We start from the raw sequence: 25,834 nt of genomic DNA, 5'->3' as shown, positions 1-25,834 counted from the left end.
CTGACACACTTTAGCTTCCGATTTCTGGAAGCATTTGGTCTCTTCGGAAAAGCGAAGCTCTGGGGTTAACTCATGTTAAGATGTTTCTTCAGCAAGGGAGCCAAATCCAGAGACACAAACACTGCCCTGGAGCAACACCAACAATGGAATTTTTTTCAAACCTTAAATCATTAAGATTTCTACTCTCTATGGGGTATCTGGGTAGCTCAGTCGGTTAAGCATCTTGGTTTCGGGTCAGGTCAGGATCTCACGGTTTTGTTGGTTCAAGCCCCACGTTGGCCTCCTCTGTGCTGACAGTGCAGAGCCTGCTTGGGATTCTCTGTCTTCTCTTTCTGCCCTTCCCCACTTGCACTGTCTCTGTCTTGAAATAAATAAACTTTAAAATTTTTTTAAAAAAAAAGACTTCTACTCTCTCTTTCTTTATGACCCCAGCCCCAGAGCATGATTATATTGCTTTTGGGGTCATTTAAAATCTTTTTTGTCAGTAACATATCCTTTTTTTTTTTTAAGGAAGTTTTTAGCATCCTTGAACAATATTTACGAGCATATTTGAAAGTCTTAATTATCTTAGAAAGAACAGTTAAGGAGCTAAAGCTTCTAAGAATGTCCAGGTATTCCCCTATTCAAAGCATACTCTCATAAGGAATTCAACCCCAAGATGTAACTGATGAGATTTAAAATACTAATATTTATAAGAGTATTTTTTGTTTTCATTATTTGAGAGAGTACAAAGTCATCAACTTCTTAAATATCTAATTAGTCAGTTTTATAACTGATGGATGATCACTTGTTTTAGGATTAAATGGATAGCTCAGGGTCTCCAGGGTATACACTGTTCTGCCCCACACTTCACATGGTTTGAGAATTGTGTACCTGAATCATTGCTGTCAAACTGAAAGAAATTTAAAACCAAAACTGAGTTTTGTGTTTCCATCCTTTTTTGGTACTTTTAAAAGTACTTTGAAAAGTACTGCCTTAGTCCTGAGAGGAAAATACATTGCAATCCAGGCCTATCTCAAGAAATAAGAAAAATCCCAAATACAAAATCTAACAGCACACCTAAAGGAAATAGAAGCAGAACAGCAAAGACAGCCTAAATCCAGCAGAAAAAGAGAAATAATAAAGATCAGACCAGAAATAAACAATATAGAATCTAAAAAAAACCTGTAGAGCAGATCAATGAAACCAAGAGTTGGTTTTTTGAAAAAATAAACAAAAATGATAAACCTCTAGCCAGGCTTCTCAAAAAGAAAAGGGAGATGACCCAAATAGATAAAATCATGAATGAAAATGGAATCATTACAACCAATCCCTCAGAGATATAAGCAATTATCAGGGAATACTATGAAAAATTATATGCCAACAAACTGGACAACCTGGAAGAAATGGACAAATTCCTAAACACCCACACACTTCCAAAACTCAATCAGGAGGAAATAGAAAGCTTGAACAGACCCATAACCAGTGAAGAAATTTAATCAGTCATCAAAAATCTCCCAACAAATAAGAGTCCAGGACCAGATGGCTTCCCAGGGGAGTTCTACCATACGTTTAAAGCAGAGATAATACCTATCCTTCTCAAGCTATTCCAAAACATAGGGAAGGAAAACTTCCAGACTCATTCTATGAAGCCAGCATTACTTTGATTCCTAAACCAGACAGAGACCCAGTAAAAAAAGAGAATTCCAGGCCAATATCCCTGATGAATATGAATGCAAAAATTCTCAGTAAGATACTAGCAAATCGAATTCAACAGCATATAAAAAGAATTATTCACCATGATCAAGTGGGATTCATTCCTGGGATGCAGGGCTGGTTCAACATTCGCAAATCAATCAATGTGATACATCACATTAATAAAAGAAAGATAAGAACCATATGATCCTGTCAATCGATGCAGAAAAGGCCTTTGACAAAATTCAGCATCCTTTCTTAATAAAAACCCTCAAGAAAGTCGGGATAGCAGGAACATACTTAAAGATCATAAAAGCCATTTATGAAAAGCCCACAGCTAACATCATCCTCAATGGGGAAAAACTGAGAGCTTTCCCCCTGAGATCAGGAACACGACAGGGATGTCCACTCTCACCACCGGTGTTTAACATAGTGTTGGAAGTTCTAGCATCAGCAATCAGACAACAAAAGGAAATCAAAGGCATCAAAATTGGCAAAGATGAAGTTAAGTTTTCACTTTTTGCAGGTGACATGATATTATACATGGAAAATCCGATAGACTCCACCAGAAGTCTGCTAGAACTGATACCTGAATTTAGTAAAGTTTCAGGATACAAAATCAATGTACAGAAATCAGTTGCATTCTTATACACTAATAATGAAGTAACAGAAAGACAAATAAAGAAACTGATCCCATTCACAATTGCACCAAGAAGCACAATATACCTAGGAATAAATCTAACCAAAGATGTAAAAGATCTGTATGCTGAAAACTATAGAAAGGCTGATGAAGGAAATTGAAGAAGAGATAAAGAAATGGAAAAACATTCCATGCTCATGGATTGGAAGAATAAATATTGTCAAAATGTCAATACTACCCAAAGCTATCTACACATTCAATGGAATCCCAATCAAAATTGCACCAGCATTCTTCTCAAAGCTAGAACAAGCAATCCGAAAATTCATATGGAACCACAAAAGGCCCCGAATAGCCAAAGTAATTTTGAAGAAGAAGACCAAAGCAGGAGGCATCACAATCCCAGACATTAGCCTCTACTACAAAGCTGTCATCATCAAGACAGCATGGTATTGGCACAAAAACAGACACATAGACCAAGGGAATAGAATGGAAACCCCAGAACTAGACCCACAAACGTATGGCCAACTCATCTTTGACAAAGCAGGAAAGACTATCCAATGGAAAAAAGACAGTCTCTTTAACAAATGGTGCTGGGAGAACTGGACAGCAACATGCAGAAGATTGAAACTAGACCACTTTCTCACACCATTCACAAAAACAAACTCAAAATGGATAAAGGACCTGAATGTGATACAGGAAATCATCAAAACCCTAGAGGAGAAAGCAGGAAAAGACCTCTCTGACCTCAGCCATAGCAATTTCTTACTTGACACATCCTCAAAGGCAAGGGAATTAAAAGCAAAAATGAACTACTGGAACCTTATGAAGATAAAAAGCTTCTGCACAGCAAGGGAAACAACCAACAAAACTAAAAGGCAACCAACGGAATGGGAAAAGATATTTGCAAATGACATATCAGACAAGGGGCTAGTATCCAAAATCTATAAAGAGCTCACCAAACTCCACACCCGAAAAACAAATAACCCAGTGAAGAAATGGGCAGAAAACATGAATAGACACTTCTCTGAAGAAGACATCTGCATGGCCAACAGGCACATGAAAAGATGCTCAACGTCGCTCCTCATCAGGGAAGTACAAATCAAAACCATACTCAGATATCACCTCACGCCAGTCAGAGTGGCCAAAATGAACAAATCAGGAGACTATAGATGCTGGCGAGGATGTGGAGAAACGGGAACCCTCTTGCACTGTTGGTGGGAATGCAAATTGGTGCAGCCACTCTGGAAAACAGTGTGGAGTTTCCTCAAAAAGTTGAAAATAGACCTACCCTATGACCCATCAGTAGCACTGCTAGGAATTTACCCAAGGGATACAGGAGAACTGATGCATACGGGCACTTATACCCCAATGTTTATAGCAGCACTCTCAACAATAGCCAAATTATGGAAAGAGCCTAAATGTCCATCAACTGATGAATGGATAAAGAAATTGTGGTTTATATACACAGTGGAGTACTACATGGCAATGAGAAAGAATGAAATATGGCCCTTTGTAGCAACATGGATGGAACTGGAGAGTGTTATGTGCTAAGTGAAATAAGCCATACAGAGAAAGACAGATACCATATGGTTTCACTCTTATGTGGATCCTGAGAAACTTAACAGAAACCCATGGGGGAGGGGAAGGAAAAAAAAAAAGAGGTTAGATTGGAAGAGAGCCAAAGCATAAGAGACTCTTAGAACTGAGAACAAACTGAGGGTTGATGGGGGGTGGGAGGGAGGGGAGGGTGGGTGATGGGTACTGAGGAGGGCACCTTTTGGGATGAGCACTGGGTGTTGTATGGAAACCAATGTGACAATAAACTTCATATATTGGGAAAAAAAAAAAGAAAAGTACTGCCTTGACCACATAAAAATCACTGAAAGCCACTGATGCTGGTAGGCTGGGTCTGTGGACCCAGAGAGGTCCCCAGGACCAGCCAAGAGGGTCCCTGGCTGCATGCAGGATAGAAATCAAACGTGAGCCGGCAAGAGGTGAAAGCAGAGTTTATTGAAGGTATAGGGAGAGTGCAGGTATAGAATGTTTGGAAGACTCAGAAGGGAAAGGAGGGAGTCTCATCTTTGTTTGGGGTCTGGGGATTTTTTATTGAGGATCGTGATCTGGTGTACCTATTGTCTCAGGAATCCAGGAACCACCTAGAACAAAGATGATGCCCCGGGTGTTATTCTATGGAGCCAGGGGGCTTTGGCCTCGAGATGTCTATTGCTGGTGGTCTGGAATATACATATGATAGCTGTGTCTGGTCATTCTCACCTGGTCCATCCTTAGATGTTCTCTATTCTAGAGAAGTCATTAACTTCTTGCCCCTTACACAGAGGACATGCGCCAGTTGCACTGAGACATGTGCAAAGTAGAGGTGCAGGTCCTAGCAAGAATAGAAGCAGGAAAAGGACCAAAAAGCAAGCTTTTATGCATTCCTTCAGTTTTGCTATCTCAGCAGTAAAAGGGAATGATGCACTTTGTTCATTTCTATAGGAACTTTTTGATGTCTGTAGGGCATTGCTGATACCCAGCTCTGGAGTAACTCAGGTGTGACCTCAGCGGCCAACAGTGATTAATAAACATTAGAAATTGGTTTTAAAACCTCCGTGGAGCTTAACCAAAGAAGTACAGCTCTTATCCCAATCTTCAAAAATAGTGAAGGAAGGCATTTAAATGTAAATGCAAACAGATATCAGTTCCCCTCTTTGATTACCCTCGAATAAGGAGATTATATTGGATAGAGTTTAGGATTTTGATGAAACTGTCTTTCACTGAAAAGAAGAACAAAACTGTATTTCAAGTTTATTAGACATTTTTTCCTTCCTAGGATGGCACTCTCATAAATCCCAATATTTCTAAATTTAGTTTATTTCCATTGCAGTAATTTTTATGGGAAAATATAGAAAAATGAAAATAGAAGACTAGGAAATATTTACTTTACTTTTACAAGATCCTTTCAGGAAAGGCACTGAACATCTACCATGAGCCAGGAGATTTCTTTATATATTTTAAGTTACTCCTTACAACAATGATACTGTAAGTAGCAATTATTATATCCATGTTATCTATGAATAAATTGAAATATCCTCAGACAAGATAAATGATTTTATCAAGGACTTAATGGCGGAACCAGAATTCAAGTTGCATTTTGAAATAAAGTACAGCCATGGAACTTCATTACAGAATGATTTATATGAGTAGCAAATTGTAAGAAATCATAAGTATCTAATGATAAATATAGCCATTGATGACACCAGGCCATTAGGAAGCTGTTTTACATTCTGCTTGTGAATGTCAGGTGACCATAAAGTTTTATGATATTTTTCATGAAAATTAAAAGAAACAAAACTGTATCTCCACATTTGAAGTATGTAAAGAAATATTCAGAGTTTAAAGAGTTGAAAGAAAGTGAACCAGAATACTAGCGAGAGTTGTGTTACAACAGTGGGTATGTTCCTCACTCTTACGTTTTCAACATTTTTTTTTTTAATGTGACTATGAGGGGTGCCTGGGTGGCTCAGTCAGTTAAGCCTCTGCCTCTTGATTTTGGCTCAGGTCATGATTTCAGTGTTAGTTCAAGCCCTGTGTTGGGCTCTGCGTTGCAGAGCCTGTTTGGGGTTCTCTCTCTCTCTCTCTCTCTCTCTCTCTCTCTCTGACTCTCCCCTGTGCTTGCTCTCTCTTGCTCTCTCAAAAATAAATAAATTTTTTTTTTAAAATATGGCTATGAAACTTATCTAAAAATTTCTAGTATCTCTTTATTTTCTTCTAGCCCTGGCAACATGCTCCTGAAAAGAGAATTTGGGAGGCTGACATTACATTCCTTTCTTATCACAGGATATCAACTTCTTTTTTGCAACGATCTGACTGTACTCGTGTTGATGTGCCCTCATTTTGGAATATGCAGGAGTAGGGACCTAGCAAAGCTTTCCTCTTGAACTGTCCCCTGGCAGGCACAGAGACAAAGCCAAGAATTTGCAGGTACATCCCTATAATCCTCTGCTTACCAAGGATCCCCCAGCTCTCCAACTTTTACTGTTACCATTTCCTCATTTTCATCACTTCATCTTCTTGTAATCTTTTTTTCCAGTTGTGTTTGATTCAAAGCACTGATCACACACAAAAAGGCAAGGTGTGCTGTAATATAATAATAATCCTTTGTGACTCACAGTTTGGAAACTGCAGGCTACTATCCATGCAGGCCCTAGGTATGGGTGCTTCCAGATCTTTGCCAGTAAGATAGTTGTTCTCCACTCCATTTGTGTCAATAACATGACAAAAATGTTACACAGATTCAAATGTCAGGAGAACAGACTAACCAGTTCTAATCTTAACTAACCAAAGCTGTCAAACCAGGGATCTTTTCTTCAAACCACCCATCTTTTGTATTCATATACTAGCTTAATCCTTCCTTCCTTCATTCTTCATTCAACAAATTATTGTATACCAGGCATTGGTAAATAATGCTGGAGATGTGAATGTGTAGAAAATAAACAAAACCCTTGCTGTCACAGAGCTTGTGTTCTGGTGGAAGAATCAAATAATGAATTAGTAAATGATAATCTAGATGTTTGTAAATGTTATAAAGAGATTAGGGTGATATGATTCATGGTGTATGTATGTATGTGTAGTCACTTTTGATGGAGTGGCCAGGGAAGGCCTCTCAGTTACTCTCTGAGTGAAGTCAGAAGGTCTAGTGGAAAAGGAGGTAGCAAGTGCAAAGACTTTGGAGAATGGTCTAGTAGTTGAATGGCCTGGGTAGAGCAAAAAATGACATAATATCATTTGGTAATCTTGGTGAGGCCAAGCCATCCAGAGTTTTATGGTCCATGGTAAAGAGTTTGTATTTATTCTAAGCACAATGGATGTGAACAAAGGCATTTAAGTTAGAGAATGGCATGATCTGATTTATATTTTGAAGACCTCACTCTGGCTTGTATGCAAAGGGAATGATTGGAAAGGGTAAGAATACAAGCAGAGAGATTAGTTAGGAAGTATTTCAATACTTATGCAGCCTTTAAAGTAGAAGAAAAGTCAGAGCAGAATGGTGACATGGAATAATCAATTTTATTTGAAGAATGGAGTGATCAAATATATCAAATTCTGCTGACAAGATAAGATGAGTAGTTTGGCTCCAAGTGCTTCTCCAAGGAGGCCACTGATTTCTTCTATAAGAGTGGTTGGAGGAGGTCTTGGAATGAAGCCAGACTGGGTTGCACTGACAAAAAGGTGGGGGGGGGGCCGTAGGTGGAGGGAGGAAGTGGAGAAAGAAAGCAGAGACAACTCTAGAGAGTTTTTCTGTGGAGGGAAGCAGAGAAATGCTTTGAAAGCAGGAAGACAGGTGAGGAACTGAGGGATGAGATCTTTTTAAGGACAAGAGGTATTAAATCAGGGTTACCTCTGTATATTCTTAATCTCAGGGAGAGATACAGAGATTAAAGAACGAGGAAGGAGCTAGTGAAAGATACAAAGTCCTTTCTCCTTAATATACCATGTTCTCTCCGCTCTCTTCTTTCTCTCTGTTAAGCCAAATCTGTTTCTAGTGAGAGTCTAGCATGAGCCAAATCTTTTGTATAAACGCTGTTCAGCTTGTCATCTCTCCCAGGAATATTTTAAGCCTGTTTCATTCACTGTAAAATAAAAGGCTGTTCCTTGTGAAAGAATTTCTGGCATCTGTGAGCAGAAAGGCTTAGATTTTAGAATGTAGGAGTGAGGGAGCCGAGGCACCTTGCTTAAAGGAGCTGCCCTGTTCTGAATCTACCTGACTACAGAAATTTCAGGTTCTGAAATACAAGCATCTTTCTTTCAGGTTTGAGCTTTACAGAGCCATTCCTGACTTGCCTAAACTGTGTCCCCATCCATGGGCTCCCCCTTCCATTGGAAAGTTCTACTTTTCTCCATTTTGCCATCCCAGTGACTGAAGAGTCTGCAAGGAGTGGGAGGTGACTATTAACAGGACTATAGAAAAATGAGTTTCACAGTTTTCAAAACCAAGCTTATTTGATTGACATACTTTATTAGAGTTTGTCTTCCCATGCTGATCAGAACAAGGTTGGTTTTATGCTAGTCAGTGTTAAATGTAAAATAGGATACTGGTTCCTCTATAATTAATACCCTTCCTGTCCCACCCCATCATGCCCAACGCTTGTCACTGCCATCACCTCCACAGTGCAGCTTCCCCTTCCGTTCTCCTCTCCACTGGGTCCAAACTCACACTTAAAGATCTGGGAGGAGAACATTCAAGCAGAAAACTATCTTTGTACTGACAAAGTGGAAAGGCCTAGAAGTGTAAATGATCTTGGCTTCTTCAGAGATCAGTTAGATGATTAGTGAGCTAGAATAAAAGGGGACAGCTCATAGGTGAGTTCAGTCCAAGGGATAGGGCCAAATTGTTTTTAGCATCTTTCTGAACCTGCTCCTCTAGTCTTAGCCCCCACCCCACCCTGGTAAGTAGCAATTTTATGCTTCCTGTTTCTCATGCAGAAAGAGTTGTGGTCAACTTTTACCCTTTTTGTTCTCTTACATCCCATAGCCAGTTCATCTGCAGATATTTTTTTCTCTTCCTTAAAAATATCCATCTGCTTCATACCTCTATCATCACTATCACCTGGGCCCAAACCTCCATAATCTCTCCTTGGAACAACTGCCTAACTTGGTACTGAGTCTCCCTACTTTTATTCTTTTCATCATCCTCATCCCTACAAGATTCAGGATATCCTTTTAAATCTTAACTAAGATCATGTCTTTCCTTTCTCAAAACCTCCCAATTGTGTCTGACCTCTCTGGTACTAAAATGCAAAGTTCTTACCTTGGTCAAGATGGCTCTCTATTTACATGGCTCCTGGTCATGAGGAGCCTCCATCATCATCTACTCCTTTCCTCCTCTCTCACTCTGCTTTGGCTAATCTGGCCTCCTTGTTGGCACTCTTAGCTGAGGGCCTTTGTGTTTGCTGTTTCTCTGTGTGGAACACTCCTCCCTCAAATCCAAGTTGCTATGTCCCATGTCACTTTATCAGAGAGACTTTTCCTGACCTTCCATCTCAAACAGCACCCTTCGCCATCCTATGTCCTTAACCTTTTTTTTTTTCCTTAGTATTTATCAACTCTGGACTGTTTGTTTGTCTGTTTTTGTCTTCAGTAGAACATAAGCTTCTCAGGACATAAAATTCCTAGGAAGTTTATCCATTTTGTTCACTGCTATATCCTCATGGCCAGAATAACATCTGCATAGTGGGTGCTCAAAAATATTTGTGGAAAAGGGCATCTTGGTGGCTCAGTCAGTTAAGTGTCTGACTTCAGCTCAGGTCATGATCTCGCAGTTCGTGGGTTTGAACCCTGTGTCTGGCTCTGTGCTGACAGCTCAGAGCCTGGAGCCTGCTTCAGATTCTGTATCTCCCTCTCTCACTCTGCCCTCCCCCCACTTGCACTCTGCCTCTTTCTCTCTCAAAAATAAGTAAACATTAAATGTATATACATATATATAATACATGTATTTGTGGAATTAATGGATGAAGTTAATTGGATACAGATGTATATAGATTGATAGATTGAATGATGAGAAGATTATGTTCTCTTTGTGTTGTTTATACCTTCTCAGTGTATTAGAAGCAAGGCTGTGATAGGAGAGTGAAGGGAGGAGGGTGTATTGAATGTTAGGGGAGACAGAGTGTAAAGTGTTCTGTTGTAGAGTGAGGAGCTGAGGGTCCCCTGAGATTTGGGGTCATAAATTAAAAATGGAACAAGTCAAGATGGTTGTGCACCTTATTCCGGACACTTCAGTTCACTCACAGACATGGAGTGAAAGAAAAGTAAAGTTTGACCAACTTAAGCATTTTTCTTGGCAAACCCCAATAAGAGCAAAGGATTTGGGGGAATATGCACATCCATGCTTATCCTAATGGACCATGGAATCTAAGAACTAAAAAGACAGGAAGTAGAAAGCAGAGAGTATGCTATTTGAAATCAATATTTTTGAAGGGGTACAATTGATGATAATGATAAAGCCTGGAATATGACCATGGGAATGGGTTACTAGGAGGGAGTAGAGGAAGAAATTGTTGGAATTTGAGGAAATAGCAAAGCAACTAGAGGCAAGGCTGTTGATGGGATCATTCACATGAAAGTTGAAGTTGTTAGGAATGATGACAGATCAGTGGTTGAGGTGAAGTTGCTGAAACCTGCTAAAATCTTCAGTATAGGATGAGTAACAAAGAGATAGGAAGATGACTAAAACAAAAAGAGGTTGCAAATTGTGTTGGCTGATGGCAGACATTTTAAAACAGCTGAGGTTTTAGGGGGACAAGGGAGGAGAAATGGTTTAGAGATAGCAATGAAGAACAAGAAGGACACCTACCCTTCCAGGCCTGTGATATATTTCCTATTGGGACAAAAACAAGACACCACTTGAGACGACTATGAGAAAAGTAAGGTATCATGAGATGTCCAGGTTTCTATTAGATCAAGAATATAGAGAGAATAATCAGACTTTGTTAAAATTCCACAGTGGTTGGAGATACGAGCCTCAGTATTTTTATCTGTGTCCCACATTTGATTTTTGCATGTTCATACAGCAATTCTTACTTTTTAAATCCTTGTAGGCTAAAACCGTCATTCTTGAACTTAACAAAGTGCCAGCTGTCAAGTCTTTTCATCAAGCATGTTAGTGCTGACATGTACTTGTTGATATGTCAGAAAAGAGGATGCTAAATTAAGCAGAAGCTATGCAGAAGAGAATTGCTGTGAAAATTTAAAGACACTTGACTTCTTATTTATTTATCCACTAATAATGTGTATTTTGCCTTTTTCTACAAAGTATTTGTGGAGCACAGTTCTGTACTTCACATTCCATTCTTTGGTCACTGTGCAAACCACAGATGAGCCTAAGAAACCAGAGAAAGAATAGATAGACAAACAAGATTTATGGTCTCGATTCCTGCAAAGAACATGGGATGAGGCTGAGCATTTGATGTGGAAATGCCACTGGACTTGACTGAGTCCCAGAATTAGAGCAGTGGTCTCTACTCATATAGGTCACCCCACCTCACCAAGAGTACTTAAAATTCCAGAGTCTGGATCTAGGCCACATCTGAGATGGCCAAGCGGCTCAAGTTCACCAGAGATCTGGTGTTAAAAATCCTCTCCTTCCCAATTCCTTTACCACCTGTCTCCATCTGTCACTCCCACAATGCAGAAACGGGTTTCCTTTTCTTTCTGTAAGCCCTCATTACTTCTTCTTCACGTATTTTTCAATCCTCTCTCCCTTCTTTTCTACAACTTTCTCAGCCCCAGCACAGGAGTGTTTTTTCTGTATATCTTAATGAAGGGTCCGTGTTTGATCAACTCTTTTCTGACAGTGGAAACTTTTTCTCTCAGATTACTCTATAATCATACATTTTGTTGTTTCTTTTTCTCCCCTCATGGAGGCAGATAGCAAAATTGGGATTTCTTTCAATATTAAGGCATCTTGAGTTCCATGGAGTATTAAAAGTGTACACATCTGTGTAACCACTTTTATTAAATTATTTCATTAATATTTTTCATATGCATAATCTTCAAAAATATGTTTTATATTGAAAGTATTTCAAAAGCTATTAAAATTGAATGTTTCAAAAGTGACTTTATGGAGATGAAAGGAAATACTTCTTTGAATTTTTAGGGCAATTTAAATAAGGGAGCTAAAATAGGTTTTAAGAAAAACCCCATGTGTCCAAGCCATTCAAATTGGTAACTAGAACAATGACACAATGTAAGTGGAAGACAGAGCTCTTAACGATGAGCAGTAAAATGCAGTAAATTAGAGAGGCAGGAATGTAATCCTATTGTTGTCAATCTGGTTTACCTTGTGACTGATAAAAACTCAAGAACGCATCGTGACTGGAGAAATTCCTATGGGCTTCTCCAGATTCCTTCTGTCTACCAGTCTTCCAGACCAGGGAAAGCTGGATTGCCCACTAGCTACTTCATGCAGTTAGGCCAACCAGACACACACCTGAAACTTCTAGCCCTTCCAGCCACTTCTGGATTTGAATGGGACATAATACCTTATGAGGAGGGGTATAGCATCACGACTGCCAAAGAGACTGGATATGCAACCTGAAAGTATGGAAAAGTTAACACCAAAAGGTGAGATTTCACCGGTGGGAAACAGGATAAGGAGATCCCTGGGCAGATGCCTGGGGTCCCTCCTATGAACTTCTTCAATCATGATAGTCAGGTAAAGCTTCTCTTGATAAGTACTGTATGCCAACTGGCTGCAACTGCCCGTATGACCTGCTATTTCTTTATAGCTCATCGTGACACAGTAGTCAGTGTGCTGACAGCATCGTGTCCCTGTTACCTCACCGTACTTCCATTTTCTCCCATTCTGACTGCACCTTCCAAATAAAACACCAGTGTGTTGATCCTTGCCTCATATTTGTTTGCTGGGGAACCTGGGCTAAAATACATCCCCTACCTTAGAATTTTAGTAACATACATTATATATTTTATAATTGTGAATTGTTAGTAACCAAACACTATCATTGTTCAAGGTATTTTGTAAATACTGAAGGTAATTTTATGGGTTTCAGTATTGTAATGCTGCTTTGTTAAAGCCATCTGTTGATGCTTCTGAAGATGCTAATTATAGTAGCACTTGGAAGCTAATTTCAAGTAGCAATAATGACTGTTCAGATAGTTACCCATTGACTTTTATGGTGTGCTTGACTGTTATTTTCTAGAAAAACATCACGTATTGTGAGTGGCAGGGTCAGGGCTCAGTCCCCCTCCTGACCTTTCCAGGAGCTTGGAGGGGGAAGTCAGAAGCAGGAAGGAAATACTAACTTCTGGAACAAGAGAAATATTGGAAAGATGTGAGAGATATGGTGGTCAAGATACACACCTGTGTGACCTTCAAGATGTGACACCTGTACCAAACTCTGAGACTTCATTTCAAAAAGAAAGCAAATGGCCCTCAGCATATCTATCTGGGAAAGACTCTGACCTCAGTCTTGTCTTGTTCTGGTTTCTCAGTCATGTATCTGCTCATTTCTCTTTAGTCAACTTCTCCCTTTCAGCTCTACCTCCTATTGGTTTCTTTGGTTGGCATCACTTTGACTTGTAGTCAAGGTTTTGTCCCTCAATTTACTCTCTTTGGATTGGTTTTTGATGCTCCATTTTTTTCTCTAAGTTCCCTCTTCTACGATTCTTATCTGCTACTCCCTTCTCAGCGTCCACTGAAGACATGACCTGCACCTGATTTGACCTAGGCTCCAGCATTCAAGGGAGGAGAAAGGAGACTGTGTTCGCATTTTTTCTTTCACTTAAATTATTACTAAATTTTTGTTCTTCTCTGTCGCCTTTCTATTTTAAAATGTATGATGTTAAATTTTCTGGAATAGTAATTCTCAGGCTTTTGGGCATTAGGAACCCTTTATACTCTTCAAATTATTGAGATTCCAAATGCCATAAACATTTGCTATATTAGAGATTAGAACAGAAAAGTATTAATTAATTAAAAACATAACAATAATAAACCCATTACATTTTAACATAAATAGTATTTTTTATGAAAAAATAACCATATTTTCCAAAATTAAAAAATACTTTTGAGAAGAGTAGCATTATTTTGAAAATCTCTTTCCTATCTGGCTTAAGAGAAGAACATTTGATTCTCGTCTGCTTCTGCATTCCATTTGTGGTTTTGTTTCAAGTACAGATAAAAATCTAGCCTTACTCAGATATGCAACTAGAAAAGAGACAGCCTCATATATGCCCTGAAAGAATCTCAGGGATCTTGAAGGGTCCTCTCATCACATTTGAGAACCATTGATCTGGAGTACACTGGGAAAATAATTATCATTTAAAAATTATTTTTAAAAAGAAATTAGTTCTGAATTCAAAGCAAGTAACTATATCAGAAGATTGCCAGTCCAAGCAATCTGGTGTGTTCTCAGCATTTCTACAGTTCAGATGAATTAATTGTCAAATAGCTAAAATGTAATAAAAATGTTTAAAAACTCATCCCAATATGTAATATATGGGACACAGCATGGTAAAAAAAGAAATTTGCTTAAAATGCATAATTTTATTAGAAAAGCATTTGTTTAATATCAATATATCATGTTAAAAAATTAAAGGATCCCACTGACTTACTTTATATTGATTAGAAATCTATGAAAACAAGAAGGAAACCTTATATTACATAAACTCTAAATGTATAGTGAGAATAAATTTGAATACTATCGGTCTTTTTTCCCTGTTTTTAAAAAACTTTTATTATTTAAGTACAGTTGACACACAGTGTTACATTAGTCTTGAATAGTAACAGTCTTAAATAAGAAACACTCAAGTTCTTAAAAATTTTTAAAGCATTATGCGATAATGGACATTATATTTATTTTGTAATAATCAGGAAACCTTTATTAACCTGAAGAGAAGATTGTGATAAAAATAATCTGTATCCACTGCATGCCTCTTATATGAGGCACCTAAAATAGGCCAACCCATAGAAGTAGATAATAGAATCGTTACCAGTGGGTGCGTGGAGAGGAGGAGTTGTTCAAGGGGGTACAAAGTTACAGTTATCCAAGATGAGTAAGTTCCAGAGACTGTTGCACAACATAATGCCTACAGTTAACTATACAGTCTTGTGCATTTAAATGTTTGTTAAGAGGGTAGATCTCATATTAAGTGTTCTTACCCCCCCCCCCCCCCCCACACACACACCACAACACAAAAGGACACAGGAAACTTTTAGAGGTTATGTTCATTAGTACAAGCATAGAGATATGTCCAAACTCACCAAATTGTATACATTAATTATATGGGGGTTTTTTGGATACAAACTATACCTCAGAGCTGGAAAAAAATAATAAAAAAATAATGAAAATATTCTCTATCCAAATTTTCTTCATAAGCCATCTGCAGAAACTGAAATAGAGCGCACAGCAAGAACTTTTTGGAAGAGATCTGTCATGTCATCTGGCTGTTCTAGAAATGCCTCTCTTTTTTAAAGATCTTTCATTTAATACAAGTAGAGTATTAAAAATGGTCCCTGGTAGGTGGCTCAGTTGGTTAAGCGTCCGACTTCAGCTCAGGTCATGATCTCATAGTTCATCGGTTTGGGCCCCACATTGGACTCTGTGCTGACAGCCCAGAGCCTCGAGCCTGCTTCAGATTCTGTGTCTCACTCTCTCTCTTCCCCTCCTCCACTCACACTCTGTCTCACTCTGTCTCTCAAAAATAAATAAATGTAAAAAAAAACTTTTTTAATGGTCACTGGTAGTAGCAGACTCTCTTCCCTTTGGCTCTCGCAATTTCAGAGAAAAAGGGAATACATCTTTCCTGATTATTTGAGCAAAATTTCTGGTAAGGGCCCCGACTGGGATGACTTGGATCTGGTGGGTATTTGTGACTCAACCACGGTGACCAGGGAGGAGTACTTTGATTGGTTTGGCTGGGTTACGTGCCCACCTGTGTGAGAGAAAGGCAGGTGAAGTGATTGACCACCCAGTGGGGTTGGGACAAGGGTTCGTAAGAGAAGTGAAGAGGAGGAGGAGACATAGGTTGAGATGAACTTTTTGCCTTAGTGGTGAGAGTAGTGGTGTTTTAAATAGGGCCAAGCAAGAGGTCTGACAAGTTGTGATCCACATTTGTAACTAGTTCTACTTTATGTCTGAAGCAGAGAAGAAAGACATGCAACTGAAAAAAAAAGGTGGAGTAGGAGGAAGGAAGAGACACAAAAAAGCTCAGAAATGAGCCTCTACCAATTTCCTGATTCACCCAGGTGGTTTTTGCTGTTTCTGATTCTCTGCCACAGTTAAGACATTTCTAAGGTGGGAGTTTCTTTCAGTTTCTCTCTTTCATTTTGCCTTCTAGGTGGACAAAAAAATCGTAAGAACTGAGATAGGAGTTCTTCTTCGCCTCTCACATCCAAACATTGTAAGTCATTTTTAATCTTCTATTTCAAAAATTTTCAAAGTTATAGAATGGGGTTTTTCTTCTTTGCTGGCCATGCTATTAATGAGATAGGGATTCTCCCACCACCATTAGGCAGCTGTGGCCTACCCCTTGTCCTCATCTGATCACATTTTTTAATTCAGCAGCTGAATAAATCTTAAAAATAATACCCCTCAAAAGAGTCTCAAAATGGACAGATCGGCAATACATGCCATCTTTGTTTTCATGCATGAAAGGGTAACTAAAAATTGAAGTTTTGTTTCACTCTAAGAAAACACTGGCTTCTTCCTTTTGTGTGCCTATCTTATTAATATGCCATTGCTGAAAAAGCCTGTGAAGAAAATGCATTGCTTTCCAAAGTCATTTCAGTCTCCTTTGAGAGAGGATCTACTTCAGAAACAATGTGAAGATTCAAATAAATGATGTACTTCAATGGGGAAAATAACATGTCCTCAGAAGCTCTGCTCTAGGCTATGTCCAGACAAAGGTGCTGAGGGAAAGGTCTGGCAAAAAGCTTTCTGGATCCAATGAAGTGAAAAGAACAAAATCATTTTCCAGGCCATAACTTGAACTGAGCCAACTACTTAAAGACAATATTTTACTCATTTCTTGAAAAAGTTATGGTGTCTAGGAGGATGACCTACAATGCTTAGTTAGGCTCCAAGCAAAGTGCTTAAAACGTAATGTATGGGTTAGCAATGCAGTCAGCTATAAGTAACAGAAAACTTGAATATGGTAGTGTAAACGTATATTTTCTTATGTTATAATCAGAAGGCAGGCAGTTGCTGGCATTGGTTCAGCTCCTCAGTGATGCTATTCAGGACCCAGACATCTTCCACCCTCACGCTGTTCCTTCATTGTCCTAAATGGCTGCTCCACAGTTTTCACAGGTCTTCAGGCCTATACTCAAGACAAAAAGAACTGGAGCATGCCTGGGTGGCTAGTCGGTTAAGCATCCAACTCTTGATTTCAGCTCAGGTCATGATCTCACAGTTCGTGAGATAGAGCCCTGGGTAGGGCTCTGCACTGACAGCATGGAGCCTGCTTGGGATTCTCTGTCTGCTTCTCTCTCTGCCCCTCCCCTGCTCTCTTTCTATCTCTCTCTCAAAATAAATCTCTGAAAGAAAGAAAGAAAGAAAGAAAGAAAGAAAGAAAGAAAGAAAGAAAGAAAGAAAGAATTGAAAAGGCTTCGCCAGCAGAGTATGATGAGAAGAGTAGAGGCTTTTTCAAAATTTCCAGCTGCATCAGAATTCTCTTCAGATTTTATTGGCCAGAGCTGGCCACAAGATCATCCCTCTTCACTGCATGGAACTGGAAAATTGGGGGAGGATTATCCTAGGTGGCTTAGACCAATCATGATCCATAATTTGAAGCTAGGCATCTTGCTTCTCTATACAAAATCTGCTTGCAATAAAGTAGGGGGAGAAGAGCTTTGGGTAAGCAATTGACAAAATTTGCCACATACAGTCACAACTTTTACATTATCCATCTTTTTCTTTCAACAACAAGTCAATGTAGAATTTTCCTCAAATGTGGATGAGTCCTGATCACTAAATTCTCTGATATACGGAGGAAAATATCCAAAATTGGGTGAGTTATCTGAGTGTGATGCGAGTCTTGTTATAGTCAGTCAAATCCCTGCCATCACTACTTTTCTGAGGATCCCTTCATCCACCAGCAACATTTTAGCTGTTGAGAGGTATCCTTTCCATATGGACAGACTTTAACCTGGTCCTGTTCTGCCTCAGACCCCTAGTTCCAAGTTCCCTTCCAGGAGAAAGAGGCATTTACATCACTAGCAACCATGATGCTTTCAAATGTCTCAAGAAGCTTTGTTTGTTTGCTTTCGTTTTTTAATTCCAGAGCATTTCAGAAATTTTGATGTTTTGGCAAAATTTAGGAACTGTTTCTAGGGCAGTTGTCTTTGAATTGTCAAAAAGAAAAATATAAAAACTCAAAAGGACCTTTAAAGAAATGAGGTAGTAACTGGTCAAAACAACCAGAGAGTGAAAAATGGCTACTGTTACCAGAATGCGGAAACTTTATTCATGATGATCCAATATATTGCTATTACAGAGAGTGTTGTTTTAGTCACAGTCTTAGCTCTTTCCTAGAAGGATGAAAATAAGGAATTTCTGATGTATTTTTAATATCTTTTCCCAGATAAAACTTAAAGAGATATTTGAAACCCCTACAGAAATCAGTCTGGTCCTAGAACTCGTCACAGGAGGAGAACTGTTTGACAGGTAAGATGGTCCTAGAAATCTAACTCAAGAAAAGTTTTGTTTCCAGGCACCAAAAAAGTATCAAAGGGAAATTTCTTCTGATGATTTTCATAATGACACATCATACCACTTGATAAATTCTACCGAAATGTATCTTCAGAGGGGTATAGAATGGAAGGAGAGTGTTATTTAATATGATGTGGGTGTGTGAAAATTTCGGATGCTTAGTAAGTGAAAAATGAAACACCGTAATATCCATTTACTCTTGCAAACATTTACTTTGCCATTAAAAACAGAATTTCTAAAGACATACTAAATTTAAATTAAATAGTAACATTCATGAGAATGTTTCATGAAAAAATATTTGATGAAAATTATAGAAAGTTAAACATGTAATAGTATTCTCTGTTATGATCCAAAAGCTTATAAAAATCAATACACTTCAAATGATTTTTTTAAGGCCTTGTTTCTCTATTAGGCTGTGTAGAGTTCCAAGAGGCAGAGTAAAACCTATGCTGTTATGTCCAATTATAGCCAATTTCAGTTATCTGGTCATCTGTTCATCACTCGAGGCAGAGATTTGAGGATGCCAAGGAATATGCCTAAAAACCTGGTGGAGCATAATATAGGCAAACAATATGTACAAGAGACACAACCTTTAAGTTTCCGTGCCTTTCACACCTTCCCCATTTTTCTGGGACAATTCCCTATTTACCTAGATGGGCTCTTAGGAGCCCTTTGCTGTGCTCTTTTGGGTAGTCAAAAGAGAATGGAATTGGAAGAAGACAAAGTGACTAAGTAGGCATATATGAGGAAGAGTTAGAAGCTGGGTACTAACACAAAGTTCCTGTTGGTTAAGAATGCATTAAGAGAGAAGTGGGCTGCAAAGAGAAGACAGGAGAAAGATTGAGGGAACTACTGATAAAGCATGAGTGCCTGGCACATAGTAAAATCCTCAGTGTTTGCTGAATGAATGAGCAACCACTATAATGAATAGACTGTAAGGAGAAAGAGATCTGAAGGGGATAGGGTTAGAAGGTGTCAGGAGAGGAGCACTCCTACCTTTCCTCCCCACCCAGACTCTACCTAGTTTAATTTGATGCCTGCATGAAGCTTCCAAAGAGATTCATGTTCATTTTCAAAGGTTCTGTCTGTTTTTAATGTTACCTAGTGCAGATTTGGGTCTTCAGATAGGAAGGAGTAAAATGGTCCAGTTTGATTGGAGCTACATGTGTATCTTCAATAGATAAATAATTTTTTTTATATATACATTGAAATGTTCTTGGAAAAAGTTATGTGGTTTATCAGACTTTAAAAATTGTATATTTTGGGGCACCTGATGGATCAGTCAGTTGAGCATCCAGCTTTGCCTCAGGTCATGATCTTGCGATTTGTGAGTTCGAGCTCCTATGTCAGGGCTCTCTGCTGTCAGCACAGAGTCTGCTTGGAATCCTCTGTCCCCCTCTCTCTGCCCCTCCCTGACACATGCTCTCTCTCTCTCTTTCTCTCCAAAGTAAATGAATATTAAAAAGAAAATTGCAACATTTTAATTAAAGACATATACTTCTTGTGGCATTTGGATTCATGTCTAGATCTTGACTTAAAAGACAAATAGCTAACTAAGAGTGATTTACTTAACCTCTCTGAAACTCAGAACAAATTTGAAGTGATTCTGTGTTGCTAAGGAAGCTGAGACACTGATCCACTGTAAGAATAAAGACCATCATGTTTCCTTATGTTTAGTGAAGACTCTTCTAGACTGATTAACTTGAATGCTACCAGAATTTGCCAGAAATGGCTTCTTTTTTAACACCTGTATAGCTAACTCTTTCATGGACGTATTTCTTCTTTAGGCACATTAATAGAGTCAATTTATAGTTCAATTCTGCTGCCTTTGGAGTAAGAAGGTCTCTCTAAGGAGAACTAACATATTATCTGCTAATTATAGTCTATCAGAGAGAAATGCCATGTTCTTTAACTGTAAATAACTACAGGACAGGAATGGCACACTAAAGCCATCATCTACCAATAGCACTTACTATTTACCTTCTTACCTCTATTTGTTCAAACTATTTTGGAATTAAGCCTTTCTGTCCCTCTCCAACCTTTCATGAAAAGATTCTGTTCTCTCATCTTGTAGTAGTCTAGTTGATTTGATGAGACAGAGTTAATTCAGCTCTAGATAAAAATGAAAAACTAAATACTGTTGAGAAATTTCATTTACAGAGGTAAATGGACGAAATATTCAGATTTAGCAGAAGACATCTAAAGAATGGCAGACAGCCAGTAAAGCACTCAATCACTTAAAAACTCTTAGTGGTCTTAGATCCCAGACTTTTTTCCCCCTTGAATGTTGTTGTCCACATATCTATTGCCATATCTGAGATGAACTTGGTTTCTCCGTTAGATTACTTAATTCTACAGTTATCTTTAAAATTGTATCAAGTTGAAAATATACCCTGTGTTATTATCCATGTATTTCTTTCTTTCTTGAGAGTTAAAAATCATAATACTGTTTTGTTTTGTTTTTTCCTGTACTTCAGTCAGAACCAAATTCATTTAATTGCAATGATCAAAATTCATTCCTGGTCTAATGATGACGTTAATAGTTTCTAATAAATTAACTAATGGAACAATTGATGAAGAGATGATTGTGTTAGCCCATTAGAGCCAAAATGTTTGCATTTTAGTAGCAAAAAGATCTATTCCATGGTGCTTCTAAAAAACTAAACATAGTAAAAATTCAAGTGGAATCTGCTGTTGCATGTAGAATATAAATAGTAAAGTGCACAGGACAATTGATTAAAAATTTTGGAATCAAGTCAGTGATTTTTTTTGTGTACAAGAAAATCCCCCCAGAAAGCCCTTTACAAAATTGAGACATGATGGGAAAAAGAAAGCTCCAGAGGTTTTCTGCTTCATCTTTCTCAATCTAATCATCTTCTTAGAAATTCACTGCATTTTTTAAATTGACAAAGTGTGAGATTGTTTGCTTTAAGAGTAAATTTTCCTTTTTTTTTTCAGAGAATGATTGTATTTTAAAGCAGCCAAGTTAGAAGTATACTTACAGTCTTCTAATTATATTTTTGAAGAAGTATTTTTTCCTGATTTTTGTCTAACTCCACTATCAGAATATGTTATGGATTTTTAAATTTTCTCGCTTTTTCTGTTTTCTCCTTGGGTTTTTGCTTGCCTGATTATGCTTGCTTAGATGCCAAACATTACATATAAGACATTTTGGAATATGAGGCTTTAAATGCTGTAACCTTCCAAAAAAGCAGATTTTCTTTTGCGGGCAGTTAAGGTAAGGAGCAGATCACTTTAATTCAATCAGGTATTTGGTTGATTCAAAGTGGAGCTTCCTGAAGGGAGATCTAGTTCTTATCAACTCCTACTCATAGGGTTTTGATCTTTAAGGGTTCCAATTTAAGCCAGGAGTTGTTCCAAGCCCTTTTTCTTGACACACCCTAAATGCCAGCTTCTGTTCCTTCCATCTTGTGAGATGGCCAGAAGCTTTGTTCATCTTTTCAGCCTGTTAGCTACTGATATCGAAGCAGTAAATGCCTTTAAAGGGAAAGTGGAGGCATCAGATGTTAAGTTTGCTTTGCTGGGTTTTTTCTTCCCTCCTGGACCTTGGCTCCTAAATCCTTTACTTTCTTGGTAACTCTGATGTCTTCAAATATATTTAAAAAAAAAATTATTTAGCTTGTTTTCATTGTTCTTGCCTGGAGGCTTGTCTACCCCACTGTTGCTGAGAACAAAAAATCAATATATTTGGTTTTAAAATTCCTTTCCCAGACGCTCATGTGTTCTCCTCTTTTATATCAAGGTAAGGAGGATGAAAAAGCATTGTCCCCACTTTACAGATGTGGCAACTGAGGATGAGTAAAGGTAAATGATTTTCCCAAATTAGGCATCCAGACTATGTTCTGGTCCAGCTCTGCCTTCTCATATGGCCCCACTGTCTTTCTTATTAAATCCAGTTAGTTCCTTTCGAATCATTTCCCAGAGAGCAAACTCATGTTTATTCTATTTATGGAGAATCCATGATGTATTGGTTGGTTCTATGCAAAGCTATATATGCATTTAACCCACTCAATCGCTCTTCAAGTGTTTTGAGGTATTATTCTAATTTTTTCAAGAGAATAAACTGAAGAAACTAAGCCATAAAGCCAAGATTGAAACTCCTATCTATTTGACTGCAAACTTTTTTTTAAGTTCTCCAAACTGAAAATATTCTTTTTAAAAACTGCAAGTGGTCAGTAAGCAAGAGAAGTAGTAGTTATATTTGGGAACTATGCGTTGACCCTGTTAATCACCTGACAGAGTCCTAGTATATCAGCCCCAACAGTCATCTCCACTTGAATATTTCAGGGTTCTTAGTGTTGGCAGAAATGGAATTTTAAGGATATGGTCATTAGAAAAATTTCTAGAAATAGAACTTAGGGTTTTCCTTGCCCAGTCTCCACAGAGTTGTACCATGGTTGGTATTGTGGTTAAACCAAACTCAGATTATGTCTGAATTTATAAAGACTGTCATGACAAAAATTGATCATTGTTATTAAAGTGAAAAATCCATAAGATCTGTCTGAAAAGGATAATTAGTTACTATAACGAGTGCCTGTTGGTGTCCTGGAAGTGGTTGGGCATTTTACTAAGCGTGATCTCATTTAATCCTCACGGCAACACATGTACAAGGTAGGCCTTGATGTATACATTTTATTGACCAGATAACTGAGGATTAGAGAGGTCTATTAACTACTGTTAGGTCACTCAGCTTATACTGGGTCTACAACAATAGTTTAATGGGATTGGAATCAAGTGTGTCAGATTCCAAAGCATATGACTATTTTAGCATGTCATGCTGCTGCTATGTAAGCAAATGCAAACACTCTTAGTACTTAAAAATAGAACTTCAAAATAGTAATGTGATATTTTGTCTTACTTCAGTGGGGGCTTAACTTAAATATTAATATGTATATATTCAACCATGGATATTTTAAAAAATTTTCAATTAAAATTTTTTTTAATGTTTTATTTTTATTTTTGAGAGAGAGAGGGAGAGAGAGAGAGTAAGCAGAGGAGGGGCAGAGAGAGAGAGAGACACAGAATCCCAAGCAGACTTCAGGCTCTGAGCTGTCAGCACAGAGTCCTGTGGGGGTGTCGAACTTGCGAACCAGGAGATCATGACCTGAGCCGAAGCCGGAGGCTTAACTGACTGAGCCACCCAGGTGCTTCCAACCATGGATATTTTAAATACATCTTCTCTTTAAGCAGTTTTATCTGGCTATATGTGAAGAAAACATATACTTTGATTTGGACCAGATTTATAGTCTTTCTAGCAGCTGGGCTATAAAGGGAAGGATAAAGGTGAGGTAGTAGTAGGAGGCACAGGATAAATGGAGGTTTATTTATTATTTTAAGCTGGCACACTGGGAACACATTTATTTGCTGATAGGAAGGAACCCACAAGCTGGAGAGGTAGGAAACATCTATGTGAGAGGGACTTATATATGGAACAACATGCCGGGGAGTAGGGGAATAAGATCTGGAGGCAGATAAAACGATTTGTTTAAAGTAGAAAAAGTTTCTTCTGAAGCAGAGTCAAGAGGCAGAAGACTCAAAGAACCTGGAGTAGTCACAACAATGTTGCAAAAGAAGAACACTGGTAGAGGATTTACTGTTGGGGCTGGAATATAATTCTGCTCTACTTACAAACTAGTAAATTAGCCTGTTATACCTTCATGGGTGTTGGAAAAAGATATGAGACTCCTGGGTCGGAGACAAAGGACTTTGCTACTCACAGCACATCATGGGCATCAGCAAGTTTTTGTCATTTCCCTTCACCCTGCAGATTCCACAGGGGCAGCACTGCAGGCATGGGTGGATGCCTGCATATGGCGTGTGCTGTGTTCCAGGAGAGAAAATAACTTAACTGTACATGAACTGGCAAATGAGCAAACAAAATGTGCAATACTGTTCATCAATGAATAAGAATGTTCCTTCAATACATGCTACAACATACATGGGCCTCAAAAACATTATGCTAAGTAAAACAAACACACAGGAAAGACTGCGTATTGTATGTCTCCATTTATATGGAATTTCCAGAAGGGTCACATCAATAGAGACCAAAAGCAAAGCTGTGGTTGCCTAGGGCTGGGAATAGGAATGTGTTGGGGGAAGGGAGGGTAGTTTAAGTAGTTCAGACTTGATAAGCTCTATTTTAACAGTATTGTAGAAAAGAAATTTATCTCCTAACAATGGCTGGGAGACAGTGGACTAGGGCACCTGAAGGAAATGAAGTTTGTTAGCAGGAACGTGAGAACAGACTAAGGCAAAAAAAAGGATTTTTTATTTTTATTTTTAAAATTTATTTATTTATTTTTTAAATATGAAACTTACTGTCAAATTGGTTTCCATACAACACCCAGTGCTCATCCCAAAAGGGGCCCTCCTCAATACCCACCACCCACCCTCCCCTCCCTCTCACCCCCATCAACCCTCAGTTTGTTCTCAGTTTTTAACAGTCTCTTATGGTTTGGCTCTCTCCCTCTCTTTTTTTTTTCTTCCCCTCCCCCATGGACTTCTGTTAAGTTTCTCAGGATCCACATAAGAGTGAAACCATATGGTATCTGTCTTTCTCTGTATGACTTATTTCACTTAGTATAACACTCTCCAGTTCCATCCACGTTGCTACAAAAGGCCATATTTCATTCTTACTCATTGCCAAGCAGTATTCCATTGTGTATATAAACCACAATTTCTTTATCCATTCATCAGTTGATGGACATTTAGGCTCTTTCCATAATTTGGCTATTGTTGAGAGTGCTGCTATAAACATTGGGGTACAAGTGCCCGTATGCATCAGTTCTCCTGTATCCCTTGGGTAAATTCCTGCAGTGCTATTGCTGGGTCATAGGGTAGATCTATTTTTAATTTTTTGAGGAACCTCCACACTGTTTTCCAGAGCGGCTACACCACTTTGCATTCACACCAGTGCAAGAGGGTTCCTGTTTTTCCACATCCTCGCCAGCATCTACAGTCTCCTGATTTGTTCATTTTAGCCACTCTGACTGGTGTGAGGTGATATCTGAGTGTGATTTCCCTGATGAGGAGCGACGTGGAGCATCTTTTCATGTGCCTGTTGGGCACCTGGATGTCTTCTTTAGAGGAGTGTCTATTCATGTTTTCTGCCCATTTCTTCACTGGATTATTTGTTTTTCAGGTGTGGAGTTTGGTGAGCTCTTTATAGATTTTGGATACTAGCCCTTTGTCCGATATGTCATTTGCAAATATCTTTTCCCATTCTGTTGGTTGCCTTTTAGTTTTGTTGATTGTTTCCTTTGCAGTGCAG

General features: G+C 38.5%; 1 protein-coding gene across 2 annotated transcripts in view; it reads left to right on the top strand.

Annotated features, from left to right (window-relative positions):
• CAMK4 (calcium/calmodulin dependent protein kinase IV) overlaps window positions 1-25,834 on the top strand; it is a 215,790-nt gene that overhangs the window by 114,661 nt on the left and 75,295 nt on the right. For both annotated transcript variants that reach the window (XM_058725170.1, XM_058725177.1), the window contains 2 exons: window positions 16,172-16,234; window positions 18,416-18,498. In XM_058725170.1, the coding sequence (XP_058581153.1) occupies window positions 16,172-16,234; window positions 18,416-18,498 (146 nt within the window). The remainder of the gene's footprint in view (window positions 1-16,171; window positions 16,235-18,415; window positions 18,499-25,834) is intronic.

Source organism: Neofelis nebulosa, chromosome 1 (assembly GCF_028018385.1).
Source record: "Neofelis nebulosa isolate mNeoNeb1 chromosome 1, mNeoNeb1.pri, whole genome shotgun sequence".
NCBI classification, from domain to species: domain Eukaryota; kingdom Metazoa; phylum Chordata; class Mammalia; order Carnivora; family Felidae; genus Neofelis; species Neofelis nebulosa.
This window is presented reverse-complemented; position numbering and strand designations above follow the sequence as displayed.